Source organism: Ascaphus truei, chromosome 3 (assembly GCF_040206685.1).
Source record: "Ascaphus truei isolate aAscTru1 chromosome 3, aAscTru1.hap1, whole genome shotgun sequence".
Taxonomy (NCBI): domain Eukaryota; kingdom Metazoa; phylum Chordata; class Amphibia; order Anura; family Ascaphidae; genus Ascaphus; species Ascaphus truei.
Window position 1 is genome coordinate 229,996,688 of NC_134485.1, and position 16,360 is coordinate 230,013,047.

Consider the following 16,360-nt stretch of genomic DNA (forward strand, 5'->3'; position numbering starts at 1 on the left):
AGGCTACCCTGAGCATCACCAGAGCATCGCTAGAGGCCAAGCTTAGAGGCCAGGTGACTCGGTACAAGAGAGACCACAAGAAGGTCCACAAACAGACAAGCAGCTGCAGCCTGAGCGAAAAAATCCACAGAGCTCCAAAATGTAATGAATAATGCATTGATGCAAACTCAGAGCAAGCTCCAGAAACAGGATTCTATCACTGATGAGCTAAACTTCTTAAAAAGGGTGAAAAGCAGCATAGTAATTCTGAAGTACTACAAAGATCTTGTCCAAGCAAGGTTGTAAAGAGAAATATATCTGCACAAATACTCTGTAGCGCTCACCATACATGCTGCCTACAGAAGAATGAAAACTTGTTGGCTAAATAGCCAGAATAAAGCAGACTGTCATCTCCAATCCATATGGAGAATGCAACATCAAAGAAAGAATTCCGAACATTTGAAGCAGTGTGTAATCTTACTCCAGTCAAATGTTAGGAAGTGTCTGCAGCACAGATACTACAAAAAAAAAATGAAGGAAGCTGCTGGTGTGATTCAATTCAGATATAGGTTCTACATCACAACGATTTGGATAAAAACTCCACCCAGCTTTAACCACCTGTGAATATGGCTACAGAACAAGATGCAGGTGGTCACCCTAAACTCAGGGAAGAAAGGATCACCCAACGCAGGGGAAAAAACGTGACCAAGTAGTCAGAAGAAAGACTGTGCTTGGGAAATGTCTTCCTCGAGCGACTGAAGAATGCTGAGCTCAAGCACCTTCTTTAGGAGTCATTACTGACCTGGAGAAAGGGCTCCAATCCCAACATGACTGAGGGTTCTCGTTCTCCATCCACTTTCATTCGAGCAGCAGGAATAAATCTAGTGAGAGTGGAAGGATGGGATTTGGCCGTGGTAAGCCCGAGCTAACCACAAACAGGGAAGGTATTGTCACGGGAGACCAGGCATGTACACCTTTCATACCAGGATCATAACACTGAGCAAAACAAGTTGGTAAAATAAATTGTCATTTATTCACTTAAAAAAGGCTAAGCACAATTAAACACAAAATACTTGAGAAAGACACACTTACTGGGGGTCAGGGGCAAAGAACAAACTTTTCCTTGTTGAAATATGCAAAGAAAAAAACGTTTTTAGTTGTTTAGAAACTTAGGGCCTCATGCAGTAAGCGCCGATAAGCCGTTTATCGCCATTTTTTCGCCAAATTTGCCCTCCCGATTCAGTAAGCGCCGATAAGTGGGAAAAATTGGCAATTTTTGTTGCCGATAAAAACTTATCGGCAGCCGGGTGCCGATAAGCCACTTATCGGCACTTTTTGAACTTGGCTGAATTCAGGTAGCCCCGATCAGCTTTTCGCTGCTGATCGGCACTCCAGAATGGAGAGTTTTTCGGCAATCCAGCCCGCCAACTAAAGTTGGCAAGTTGGTGGAGGAGAAGCATCGGCAAGGGCAACACTTAGAAAAAATAAGGCTTTTTTCCTGTCTGTGATTGATGCCGGGGGTCTCCGGAGCTGATACAAGCACCGGAGCCCCCCGGCATGCATCCGAGGCAGGAAAAATGCATGTACAGCCCACTTCATTACCTTAGCGGCTAACCGCTAAGGCAATGAAGGGGTTAACCCACCGTGCCAGCTTTATTGTGGGTAGCGGGTGTGGGTGAAGGGGGTATTTGACCCTTGTTGTTTGTTTAGGGCTTGCGGGGGGTTGCGGGTGCACTTAACCCCTTCACGAACGTAGCAGTTAATACCGCTACGGTCATGAAGGGGTTAAGCCCTCCCGCTACCCACCCGCAAGCCTTAAACAACCACCGTTGTGGCTAATAACCCCTTCACCCACACCCGCTACCCACAATAAAATATAATCACACACACCAGCCCCACACTAAATAAATAATTAAATAAATATATCGACATAAATAAATAAATGAATATAAATAAATTTTAAAAAAAAATATATATATATATATAGTGACAGAAACAAGGGGATGGTAATAAATTCCATATATAGGGCTCCCAGGATACTGAACAGTTTCTATCCTGTTTGGCCTGGGAGTGCAGCCTCATAATACATGCACTCCATCCCACAGTTTGGCAAGTGCTGGAACTGAGGGATGAGGGATCCAGACCAGAGTTTGTCTGCTTGATTTCTGTCACCTGTCATGCTAATTAGAAATCAGGTATTTAAGACTGATTTCCTGTTTCCTCTCCCCTCTCCCCAAGAGCCTGGAGACAGGAAGGCTGCTGGAAGCAGAGAGGGGAAAAACCTCTCCCCAAACAGGTTAAATGATTCTGTTCCTTTTTGTCTAAAACTGAAATGTACCTTGTTTTGTTGTTGGAAGTGGAAAAGCCACTTCCACCCTGAGTTAGGGAAAATCTAAGTTAAGTTATCGCTCAGGTGAGCAGCTTTTTGTTTTGATGTGTTTCTGTTGTATGCACTGTGGCAGTCTCAGTGCCTGGGACTGAATAAACCAGGCAGTAGCCTGTTTAAAGGAACAGCACGTGACGCTTCATCATTTAACCTACCCTAAAAGACCATGTTCTAACAGTCCCGGACAAACGGCGGAGCCCCGGAGTAAGCAGTTTGTCACAATATATATATAACCCCAACAACCCCTAACATACACATATATGCACATCAATGATAATATAGTCCGTCGGGGGCCCTCGGGTGTTACCCGCAGGCCTGCAGTACCAATTATGTGCCCCCCCCAAATTAATGTCAAAACACATACATACTTCTAAAGAAATAACCCCCCCCCCCCCTTAACACATACAGTATAGTAATGGCCACAATTACTATTATCCACAAATGGATAATAGTGTATGTGCCCATTTGAAATACATAAACACCAATAAATACATTAAATACATATAGTACTCACCCATGTCCGGCTGCCACGATGAAGGCCATCCTCATCTTCATCCTACCCATGCCCCATCCGCTGCTGCAAAACAGACACAAGAATGAAAACATCCAATGTAATGTCCCCTAACCCTTTAATCACCATAGCGGTTATTAACCGCTACAGTCATTAAGGGGTTAACCCACCCTCACCCACCACTCAGGACGCCTACATACCCTCCCACACTAACCCCCCACCCTGTGAGGCCTAACCACCCTCACCCACTACCCACAAGGGAGGCCTACCCACATACCGTTGGGGCCAATACCCCCTCCCCCCACCCCCAGTACCCACAATAAAAACAATTCACTGCCCCACAATAAACATTATTCTATTTATTAAATACATTACCCACCCCCTGTGCCCCCCCATAAATACATGATTTATCCTTTTACATACAGGGTTCATAACCCAGCCCCACGTGAGTCCCCGGTGGGCTGGCGGGGCGGGGTACCAGCAGCTCGTTTCAAACAGGTTATGGAGGCCTGTTGGTGGGTCTCGCCAAGCGAAATGACCCCCAGGTGGTCTCCTTGGGTCACCGTGGGCCACAATTGGGTCCCCACGGTTGGCCCGCGGATGTCTGAGAGCCCGGGTCAGACCCACAGGTGTCTATGGGGCCTTGGGTGGTTCCCACAGGGGTCTGGGGAACTCACGAGTGCTCACTATGGGTCCGCGGTGCCCCCACAGATGTGGGAGCACCGCTTCATCCCCGCACCTATGGGTCCGTGGTGCCCCCACGGATGTGGGACAACCGCTTCATCCCCGCAGACTACGGGTCGCGGTGCCCACACAGATGTGAGGCCACCGCTTCATCCCCGCAGGTGTCACCCGTGGAACCACCAGTCTGATACCCGTGAGATACCCGAGGAGACCGCAGGTGGTCTCCAGAGAATAATGTGCAAAATAACTATTATCCAGATAGAGATAATAGATTATTTGCCCATTATTAAACACATTAACTAGCATATTAAAATAAATAAAGTACTACTGACCTCACCAATAAGGAGCCCCCGTCGCCAGCAACATCCTTGTCTTTCGTTGCCCACCAAATACATAGCCAATACAAAGCCAATACATTGCAATTACATTAAGATATCAATTAACCCCTTAAACACCTTATTGGATAATAACTGCAAAGGTAATTAAGGGGTTAAGACACACTGGCCCAATACCCACCCTTCACCCACTCATTTGTACAGTGGCTTCATCATGCAACTATATATATATATATATATATATATATATATATATATATATATATATATATATATATATATATATATAGTTGCATGATGAACCAATATACAAATAAATGAAGAAAGGTTATCAAAAACATGCTGTATTACAAATAACACTTCTCCATACAGACACACTACAATAAAATCCATTACCTTTAATAATCCAATCTGATCGTCCAATCAAAATCCTCAAATGCCAATCAAAAACCTCAAATGACAATCAAAGCATTGCATTTACATTGTATATATGATGCATACAATCTATGCACCATATACATTCTGCAAATGAATGTTAACAATAACATATTCAAAACAAAATACCAATACATCCAAACAAGTATACTATTTAAACCAATCCAGTAAACATAAATCAATTAGCATTCATTAATTACATCCCTATAGCATTTACATTCCATCCCCAACAATTAAACAATTAAGTAATTCAAGCATTGAACAGGACAAGTTATCCTGTGAAAAAATATAAGTCCCAACAAGAATACAATATACAAAAGCAAGCCTCACCCTGACCTAAAGTACACCATACAATAGCAACAATTACATTTATCTAATTTTACAATACATTATACACACATTTATGCATAGCAGCATAGCCAAATTAATTTAAAACACAGCAAATCAAGCTTTTAAAACAACATAATTTCTTACCCTGTATGAATATATCGATCTAGACATACATACATACATACATACATACATACATACATACATACATACATACAGTGGCAAGAAATGATATACCAAAAATAAATAAATACACATGTTAAAAAAGGTTTTAAAAAATTTAACAAGTTAAATAAAATACATTTCTTTAGTTCACTTACATTACTTGACCGCAAGGGATACCGGCACCTCATAAAGGGGCCTGTATCTCGGGAAGCAGGGGGTCCCAGGACCTGAAACCAATGCGGTTCAGCTCCGGAGACCCCCTGCACATGTACACTAGGAGTCAAAGTTGTTTATAAATAATTTTTATTTTGCCGATGTTTGCGCTGAGAGAGCGGCTGGTCTCTCTCTGCTGCAAACACTTATCGGCAGAAACGGCCTATCGGCAGGTTATCGGAAGCCAGACTGTTTCGGCACAGGCTCATCGGCAGTTTTGCTTTCGCAGTGATTCGGCAGGGATCGGCATGGATTCGGCCCTTGCTGAATACTGCGAGGGCAAATCGCCAAAATAAGGCCTATCGGCAACCCTTGGCAATTGCACTTTTTCGGCGCTTACTGCATAGAACCCTTAGTCCCAAATGTCCTGGAACTCAAATCCGCATGAAGTTTCTGACCGCTCTCTTTCTTCCGGAGATTCTGAAATCCCTTGACCGGGAGTTAGTCCCAAACGTCCTGGAACTGTTTTCAGCTTGCAATCCTAGCCGCGACCGCTACGTTCAATTCTCAGAACTTGGCCCCGGAAAGGGGACTTAGAAATTTTCTTGCCTTGAAATTTCTGAAGCCGGCTTGCTGCTTTTTCTCCAAGAGCATATTTTGGTCGTTTCAAATTTGCCACTGCTGTTCTAGCGCTTAGAATCTGCTCTCTGGATTGGAGGGGGTTTTCTTATAGTATTTAAGAGTTCATTCATGAAATACTACAGCCAATCCGTGGGTGGGAGAATTCCTACAGGCCAATCAGAGCGCTACCAGTCTAGTGAAGCTGGGCAAGCGTGGATTCAGAATCTAACAAGGGCATGCACCAATTTGTCCTGCCACTTGTCCTGCAGATGCCAAGTCTGGGATGGGGTAAATAGTAGTCCGATCACTTCCATTCACCCGAGGACATGAGTACTTGAGCCTAACTCCGGTACCCAAATAGCTTTCACACTTGGCAACCTCTGAGGCTTTCATGCCCGGCACCTGAGCAGACTTGATGGCACCAAGCTTGGTAGCCATATGGTCTCTCGGAACCCTGGACCTGGAAGTCCAAGCTCATATTACTGTGCACAAGCATATACACACTTTAAACATACTGTTTAATAAAATATATACTTTATACCTTTCTAAGTCTTATGGTTATGGGGAATAGAATAAGAATCTGCACTTTTATTCCTACTAGCCATATTCCCCACACACTATACCGGACTTAGAGTTTAAAACTCCTTGCGCCCTTATATATGGTTGGAGTACCCCCAGAACCCCTATACTGGATTCTGGGTGACCTGGGCATTAACTGGACACCCCCTCTTATACTAGGGACCCCTTTACCGTTCTAGGGATACCACACATCCCTATGCCCCATTTACCTTTCTGGTCTGTGCTGAAGCAGGGAATCCTAGCGGCGAGTCGCACAAGCGTTTTTAAGGGGCTATTTTGCCGGAGCATTGTGTCTCAATGTATCCGAGAATCCGTTCTAATTCCCGGGTACAATTTGGGGTATCAAGCAACTCTGGACCCGGCTAGCTAGATACATTCTGATGACTTTCTCCATAAACCAGCCTTGAAACGCATAGCCTAGCAATCTCTGCTTGCTGGCACACCTGGAAAGGTAAAAACACAAAAACTCTTTATTGTCGCACTATTTTACAGAATGCATTAACAATAACTGAGCTCAAGAGCTGACACTCCGGAACCCAATTCATGAATCAGAGGTAACCAGACTGGCTTAACCTTTATTGTTGAGCCTAGTTACCCCCTCACCATCACAGGTATGTAACAGGGACTTATAAGTGTTTGAGAGAAACTGCCTCTAAATCCAGCAGTGTGCTGGTTAATTGCACACAGGCAATCAACCAGACTCCACCTGGCTGATTAGGACTCTTAGAAAAAGCCTAATGTGAGAAACAGGAGAGAGATTCCTTAGCTCAAATTTGGGCTGACATAAGGAGAAAGAGGACTGCAGAGATTTCCTTAGTCCTCAACAGGGCTGACCTGAGGAAAATATGATGTCTTGATGCACACAAGACTTTATGCTGACAGCAAGACAAAGGGACAACACCTCTATACCTGGACACAGAGTGCCATAGCACACAAGGATGCTGACCCAGGAGAACAGAGAGGCCTTCCCCTACAGCTAGAAAAACAGAAACAGATAAGAGACTTTCTTGTTGGACGTGTGTGTGTGTGTGTGTGTGTGTGTGTGTGTGTGTGTGTGTGTGTGTGTGTGTGTGTGTGTGTGTGTGTGTGTGTGTGTGTGTGTGTGTGTGTGTGTGTGTGTGTGTGTGTGTGTGTGTGTGTGTGTGTTTAGGGTGGTAACGAATTTAGCTACCCATCCAGTTAGAAAGGGCTGGAGTAAAGATTTAGTTATTCTCCATAGTGGAGTAGGCCTTTATTTTGTTTGTTTTTGTATGGTTTGCCTTGTTAAAGGAACAGGTGCAATAAAGCAAGGATTTAAATTCACCCTAATCGGTCTCCATTAAATACCTCTGCACACATCTCTTACAATCCATTTTTGCTAATGTGATTGCCCTTTAGCAATTTTTCTTACATTCCTTATAATTCTGATATGATTTCTCCATCCCTTATGACTTCAAGAATCTAAATGCCTGCCTCTTCTTTTCCATTTCCTCCCTTACCTTTTTATTTAGCCACAATGGTTTTGAATTGTTTCTTTTATACTTATTACCCAAGGGTATACACTGATAAGTGTGCTTTTCTAACAATGTTTTAAAGTCTGTCCATTTATCTTCTACATTTTTCCCTGCAAAAAACATCATCCCAATGTATTCCTTGTAGATTAGTCCTCAGTTTATTAACATTTGCCTTTCTAAAGTTTAAGGTCTTTGTTGAACCCAAGTAATCTGTTTTTTAATCATTTATTTCAAATGAAACCATGCTATGATCACTGTTAACCAAATGTTCCAGGACTTGAATATTTGTTATTACTTCTACATTGTTTGATATTACCAAATCAATACTGCCCCTCTCCTGGTTGGTTCATTAATAATTTGGGTCATAAAATTGTCTTTAAGCACCCCCAAAAACCTGTCTCCTTTTGTTGTAATGCTAATCTCATTTCCCCAGTCTGTGTCTGAATAATTAAAATCCCCCAGTTTTGATGCCTTCTCCAATTGCAAAAGTATTTTAGCTTCCTTAATCTCACAGATATTTGGTGGTTTATAGCATATCCCTACAAACATTTTCTTTATACTTTTACCCCACTGCTAATTTCTATCCACAAGGTCTCTACATTTTCATCATTCCCTTCATAAACATCTTCCCTAATTATAGGCTTTAGATCTGGTTTAACATATAAAAATACTCCACCTCTTCTATTTGCTCGCTCCTTCTGAAAAAGGGAATAACCCTCTAAATTAACTACCCAGTCATGAGTTTCATCCCACCATGTGCCTATGATATCATACTGCTTCCTTGTATTTATTTTAGGCTATTCCCAGAAATAACTCAATGATAGTCAGGGTCTGGATGTGAGTAAATTGGTGGGTAAGATTAATACAAATTCAGAATCCGGTGCTCAAAAGACCACACAAACAAATAATACAGTGATGATAGTCCAGTTCAATGTATACACATATATGCAGCAGCGGAGATCATATGAGTTCTTAAACGGATAGTCCAGCATTGTATCCACGACTGTGTGTGATCGTGAAGGTATATGCAAGCTAAACCCCACTCACAAAGGAGGGAGACAGTCACGGGTGTCCCGCAAGAGCAGAACTACCGACGCTGTCAATTCACACCAGATATGGAGGGGATAAGCAGGCGAAACAACTGGCTTAGAACTAAAGCACAATAATGTTGAAGATCTCACTTTTAAACTCCTCCCGTTCTGCTGTGATGACTCTCGCCAGACGTGCTCCCAGGCTTGAATAGATGAAGGGAGAGATCCAAATAGAAATAGCCGGTGCACAGCCAAAATAGCAAAGCTAGGACGTGGTGACCAAACAGTTATTTATTGGTTAAAAAACATAAAGTAGTAATACTGGTAATCATGTAACATGTTTCATACTGGAAGTTCTTTATCAAAGAGTTTGATAAAGCACTTCCAGTGTGAAACATGTTATAGTGTTACCAGTATTACTACTTTATGTTTTTTAACCAATAAATAACTGTTTGGTCACCACGTCCTAGCTTTGCTATTTTGGCTGTGCACCGGCTATTTCTATTTGGATCTCTCCCTTCATCTATTCAAGCCTGGGAGCGCGTCTGGCGTCCGTTATTTTTAAGGAAAATGCAAGGACTTTGTAGCGCTAAGCATCTTTGGGTATATGCGTTAAAGATATGGATACGTTAAATTGAGATAACGATTTAAAAATGTAGGGACCTTCTGAGGATCTACCCATATGATACCTAAATTATGTGAACGGTCTTGATTTGAATCCAGTACTAAAATCCAATAAGACTGTGCAAAGCAATGTATTATGTCTTCTTGTACAACTTCTAGTACTACTGGAACAATAGGGCATAAAGAAAATGTACTTATTTAAGTTGTAAAATATTTAATGTTCTAAATAAGCTATACCTTTTTTTGCTAGGTCTTGGTATCTACGAAGGAATTGGAGCAATATAACTCTGATATACAGAAATTGCTTGAACCACTGGAGGTTGAAATTCAGCAGGGAGTGAATCTTAAAGAAGAAGACTTCAATAAAGATATGGTAAATTGGTTGTGATGGAGGCTTGAAACCGCAAAGAGTTGGGAAATAGGAAATACTTTTGCTCAAATACAAAATGTCTTAAATGCTATTGCAATCTACAATATTATGTTCAATACAGTGTTGCTGTAATCCTAAAGACATCTCTAAATGTTTTTTTTCAATTGTTTTTTCTTTGCACATGACTGTAAATATGTTTTTTACACTAGTATTACTACTATTCATTACTGTATAGTAATACAATTTTACAATGATTGGTAGGAATACACAGCAAACATTTGTATGACTAAGGAGGCGCGAGCTTCCTCCCCCCCCTCTCCTGTTACCCCTCTACATAAAACATACAAATAACGAGAGGACACATTTATGGAGGTAAAAGGCCGCGGCTTATTTATTAAACACAAATGGGGATAGCGTACCACCTGTCCGCGCCAGAATGCTCAGAGCTGGGCAACGCAAAGGGGGCACCCGGAAGTACGTCCCGGTGACCTACCCCCTCGCTTCAAACCCCCCCGGTTACCAGCCCCGAGCCACTTCTGGCGGGACAAGCACCTACCCCCCCCCCAACTTCCGCCACCAACGGGCCTGTTTAACCCCCTTAAATCAGACCCGTACCGCCATACCCCTATGAACTCTTCCAATCCTTCCTGTAAATCGTTATTAAACATGTCCACACCAACATCTGACAACTGTACCCCATCCTCCCTAAACCAGCCACCCAATTTAAAACTGAACTGCGGGTGACAAATGACCCAACCCCCACATTGAACCAAGAAATTCCCCACCTTCCTGTTTAACCTCTTCCGCGTCTTGTTAACTCTCCCCGGGATACGCTCACCCCTCCAAACCAACCTGCATATTATCTCGGACCAAACTAATTGCACCCCTGGCCAAAACATTAACATATGCGCCAAATCTTGCTTAATCTGCTGGAATAAATCAATCGACTGCAATTTTGCCACATCATTACCCCCAACATGAATAATGATGATGTCCGCTGCCCTCCTACCCCTGGCCCTAGAAATTAGCAGTGGAAAAAGCCGTCCCCACCGCATCCCTCTCATCCCCCACTACGTTACCTCCACCTGCTCCATACTCAAACCTAAATTCTTTCCGTAGGGGCGCGAATTCGCCCTCTTCCCAGCCCAGTGTACCATTGAGTCCCCCATGATCCAAATTACCACTGAATCTACGCCAACCTTGCACTGACCTCCTCACCTCCATCCTGCACTTCAAACTTGTCAACCAACAAATGGAACCACTTCCTCCTTAAACCTCTGCTTATCTCTTGGTTGGACTGTGGTTGAAAAACAACCCGCCCCCGCAAGGTCTTGTCAAGCTCCCCACCTTTTGTTAATTTCTTTCCCTCGCCTTGTTGATTTCTCCTAGGCTACTCGCGCACATCCCAGCTCTTTTGCCCAGCACCCCACTAATCTATACTGTACTAGTCCCCGGCAGCGATGTGAACCGCCTGTCGGGACCCGACTGATGCAGAAGCTGGCGCCGCTTGTGCCCATGTCCCGCACTGTTTTCTGAGAGAGCACGAGAGGGCTCCACCCCAAACTTCTCTTTGTTTGTCCCCGGCGGCGATGATAACCGCCTGTCGGGACCCTGCCAACATGGCTGCGTCCAGCCCTGTGAATTGAATGGGCCAACTGAAGGTGATGCTGCTTCTGGCGTGGGTGTACCCATGCGCTCAACCAAATGTCCCCTATAAGGTTGCCTCATGTCTGTCGTGGGTGCCTCCCTACACACCCCTAAACTTTGCCGTGCCAATGCTGCTTGTGCGGGTTCCTGAGACCGGACCCCTGGTGTACCTTCCCACCCCTTGTCGGGCCCCCCTTGATACTCCCTTGTTAACCGACTGCCCTGTCGTTCGTGAAAACAGTGCCAGACGTATGCTTATCGTCCCTGCTTCCCAAATCTGTCTCACCCGGCATTGCAACCTGAAAAAAGTTGTGATAAACCCTGACCTGCGAGGGTAGCACCTCACTCTCACGCTTGCCATTCTTTGCTGCTTACCCTTTTCAACCAGCGGCGTTGCGCACCGCATGCCAGGCCCCACCACCTCGTCTAGCCTTTCGAATGAAGGTCCTCCACGGCATCTGAAATGTCTTTGAAATGTAGAAAACAAAACCCCATCGCCGTGTGACGATGGTCCCCGAGTCCCCCTTGTTTAGAACTTTACCGAAATTATAGGATGAAAACACTCCCCAGCGGTTTGTCAGACTGCTGCAATGCTAATAAACATTGTGTTTCGTGAAGCGTGACTCCTTCTATGTTTCAAGCGTGTTAACCGCTTTCAGGTCTCCACCCGGTGATTTTTTTTTATATATTTGTTTTTATATATATTTTTTTTTTTTAAATATATATATGCCCAACCTTCTATTAGAAAGTCTCTCCCGGCGTCTGTTTCTGGCCAGGCCGAGGACAACGCCCGTTGCCGTCCGCCATCGTGCTTTTCCGGGGAAACGTGTCCCGCACCTGTTTTGCTGAGGAACCGTGTCCCGCATCTGTGTTTTTTTTTTTTTTTTTTTTTAATGTCCATGTCCCACCCCTGTTTTTCCCAGGGACCCATGTCCCACACCTGTTTTTGTGGGGACCCATGTCCCACACCTGTTTTTGTGGGGACCCATGTCCCACACCTGTTTTTGTGGGGACCCATGTCCCATCCCTGTTTTTGTATCATCACTGCTGTCAGTAATGAACTTAGGCCATATTTTTAACTTCTATCATTTAAATTCTGCTCTGCTGTACATACAGATTCTATAATATGCATAAAATAGTTATTTATCACAGTTACCTTGAACTAATTGGTTTGTTAGACCTCATTGTGATTCTTGACTGCTGGCTTCATTGTACATGTCTTATTTTCTTCCCATGTCATTTAATTCCTGACCATTACCTTTTAAAGATAAGCTTCATACCTGTCCTTTTAGACTGACTCTGTGGCCTTTATTGCTCATTATCTTGGGCAGTTTCTATGACAAAGGGGACAATTTTTGGCTTAAGAAGAGAAGATTTTTTTTTTAACCAAAATAATTATTTTTTTTATTCCATAAGCTACCAATTTTTTTTTTAAAGTAAAAGACAAAAAAAGTCCTATAGTAATAAAGTGCAATAATGTGATGTTGAACCCAATTACATTTTGATTCTTAATGAATTCCTAGAATCGGTAGAAATAAAGAGTACAAAATGATCGTACCCCGAAGAAAATTCACTTAAATGCACACCACTAATTAAGATATAACCTTTATTTTATTACTTACAGTAAAACATATGTAGCCATGTGTTAAAAATGGTATACAGGTCTCTCTCATGCTGCCAGCATCAATCATGGAGGTTTGCCCTCACACCCTGTATGTACATGAGGGGAGTGGTAACAAACCTGGTATCCATTGTTAGTGACACAGGAGGTGGAGCCATTTCCTTGGTATATAAGACACAGCACTGCCCAAAGTTAGAAGTCAACTTTTCTTGGTTAAGTTGAAGGTCAAGTGTGATTCTACAGCAAATAGTCTGACCTGCAGCAGTAAGGCTGGCAGGGCCTACACTGTGTCCAGGGACCTGGCACAGGTGGTGATCTCCCTGAGGGGAGAGGTGATCCATTTCCATTGGGAGGGCAGATCTTCTGAAAGAAGAGTACAAAAGAAGATGAGCGGCTAAGCGGTTTTCTGCGAGGGGCAGTCTGCCTATACTACCATCAATAAAGATGCCCTTGTTCACAAGAAACCCCATGTGTGAGTGTGAAGTTACTCCACAGAGGAAGGCACCACCGAGGAGTTCCTCATCAGAACCATCTCCTGGCGGATGCCGAGATCCTGATGAGGTGGAGGCACTGCACTGTACACTGGCGACACACTTTATTGCAGTGTGGCCAGTACCGCAAGCCGGGAGATTTCCCGGCTTGCAAGTGGCAGCCCCTCGGCGTGCCGCGCGTCTCCGATGCGCGGTCACGCGTCATCGGGTGCCTGCGCCCCCTGCACGCACGTCCAGGGCTCCCCGAGGGAGCCCTGGTGTCCCGCAATGTGGGGGACGGCGGCAGGGGGTTCCGGGGGACCCGGCGGACCCGGAGAGGAGAGGGGGAAGCCGCGATCGGCGGGCCTCTCCTCCGCTGCTTTGGCGCGTGCCCGGCACCCTCCGGCGCGCGCCAGGTAACTGCTGCGGCCGAGAACGGGCAAATGCTCGAATAAACTCGGCCGCAGCAGTATGTAGGTAGGACTCACACACACTACCTCAGCTGCCTGTCTGAGTTGACATTCCCCACACAGCATCATGCGGGAGACTCAGGAGTCCTTTTGCCGACAGGTGCACCACCAGACACGACCATGTAATGGGGGGACTGGATAGACCACAGGGGCCAATGTGAGATTGGGTGGGTCAGGAAGGTCCAGAAAATCCGTTACACATATACAGTATTACCGAGTGTGTATAACGATATTTAAAAGAAATTAAATCAAATAACAAATGCACCAGGGTCTCCTCTCATATATAAGTAAATAAATACTCCTACTAAATAATAATGGTAGGGTAATGGGGACTGGATGGTGCAATCAGTCAGGGTAAAAACCCACAGGATCAGTATATAGCACAGATGTTATATTAAAAGTGTTGACAGTGGAGATAAGTTGGTGTGAATAGCGTCATTAAATTATTGAATCACCACCAAATAGCACTTAGAATAGTGTGTACTGCCCAAACTGCACTGATGTAAATAGTAAATATACATATATCAATTAAATGCAACCACAAATAGTTCTGGGGTCACAGCAGAACAAACGTCTTTAGCACCCCTTGCACAGCATAAGTGCACATATAGGGGGCAATGCACTAAGCTCAATGGGTTTGCGTTCTGATGTTCAAAAAAAGCACGTCTGTTAAAAAGTGAGGCCGGGGACGCGATTCACTAAGGACTTGAGCCCATTTTTTAACGTACGTGCTCAAAACACCCACAGCTTACGTGTTGTTTTTTTTCCCCCTGCTAGCGTTCTTAAATTTCACGTACGCTAGCTGCTAGAAAAAAAAGCTGCATGTAACATTTGCATGGAGATTTGCCATCTCCATGCAAGGCTGTTACGGGCGATCGTACACTAAATAAATACATTTGAATTATAGTGTACATGAGCAGGGGGTCTCCGGAGCTGAACAGCATTGGTTTCAGGTCCGAGGACCCCCTACTTCAGGAGATACAGGCCCCGTTATGGGGTGCCGGTATCCCCTGCAGAATTTCAAGGTCACGTGACGCGGACGCTTGAAAGTGCAGGGTATCCCGGCACCCCATAACGGGGCCTGTATCTCCTGAAGTAGGGGGTCCTCGGACCTGAAACCAATGCGGTTCAGCTCCGGAGACCCCCTGCACATCTACACTATGAAACACATGTATATTAAAAAAAGATTTTAAAAAAACATCAATACATGACCCCCCCCTACATACAGTACAATAATGTGCAAAATTACTATTATCCAGATATGAATAATAGATTATTTGCCCATTATTAAACACCGCATTAGCATACCTAAATAAAGTAAATAAAAACAGTAGCCAGCTAATCCAATGAATACAAGCAGTAACAACATCAACAATTAATTAATTAAACCATTAACCAATTAAACCAATTAATTCCTAAGCCAACTCAAAATGAATAGTAACACTAACCAATCAAACCAATGAATTACTACAACATTAATGAATGTAAACATTAAAAGACAAAGAAATGAATTCAAACAATATCTGAAATAACCATAAAACGCATTAGCTAACATAATACAACATTAACTACAAACGAACACCAATCGCAAACATTGTATTACCATTAAGCAGGAAAAAAAAAACAATCACATCCACATAAGTGTAGCCATGTGTAAGATTGGTGTACATATCTCTTTCTCATGCTGGCAGTAAACCTGGTAAGTATGCAGGAATGCCAGTAGTTATCATGGAGGTTTGCCCTCACACCCTGGTGAGGTGTCATATGTTCCCAAAGGAAGTGACAACATGCATTGTGCCCACACTTAGTGGTACAGAGCAGGTTTGTTCTCCGGGGGGTGATATAAGACACAGCACTGCCTAAAGTTAGAAGTTCAGTTTCCTGTTGTTGTGCTGCTCTGTTCACTGAGAGGCACGTGAAGGTTTGCAACAGTGTTGCAGGTCTCCTGCTAGCTGTGAGTCAGTAAGCAGACGCAGCAGAATTAGAGGAGCTGGCAGAATTAGAGGAGCTGGCAGAGTTAGAGGAGCTGACAGAGTTAGAGCAGCTCAAGAGAGAGAGACAAAGCAGCTCAGGAGAGGAGATTACAGCAGCCAGAGAAGCTGGGGAATCTCTTTTAGAGTAAAGGTGGAAAGCAGTACTATTAGGGAGAAGGGACTTTCCTAATGGAGTGCTGCACAGAGATGAGTGGCTGAGCTGTTATCTGTGAGGGGCAGCTTGCCCATACCACCATGCAAATAAAGATGCCCTTGTTAAAGATACCTTCACTGGGTGAGTGTGAAGTTACTCAGCAGTGGATGGCACCACCAAGAAGGAGTTCCTCACCAGGACCATCTCCCTGCGGAAGCACAGATCCTGATGAGGTGGAGGCGCTGCACATGAAGTAAGTTGGACTCGCACCCACTACCTCAGTTACCTGTCCTGATGACATCCCCTAATAACACCAAGCGGGAGACTCA

The 16,360-nt window shown here is 44.1% G+C and overlaps 1 protein-coding gene across 17 annotated transcripts in view; it reads left to right on the forward strand.

The window, feature by feature from the left end:
• Nucleotides 1-16,360, forward strand: part of DMD (dystrophin) — a 2,761,517-nt gene that overhangs the window by 1,383,421 nt on the left and 1,361,736 nt on the right. For all 17 annotated transcript variants that reach the window (XM_075590265.1, XM_075590266.1, XM_075590270.1 and 14 more), the window contains one exon: nt 9,577-9,699. In XM_075590265.1, the coding sequence (XP_075446380.1) occupies nt 9,577-9,699 (123 nt within the window). The remainder of the gene's footprint in view (nt 1-9,576; nt 9,700-16,360) is intronic.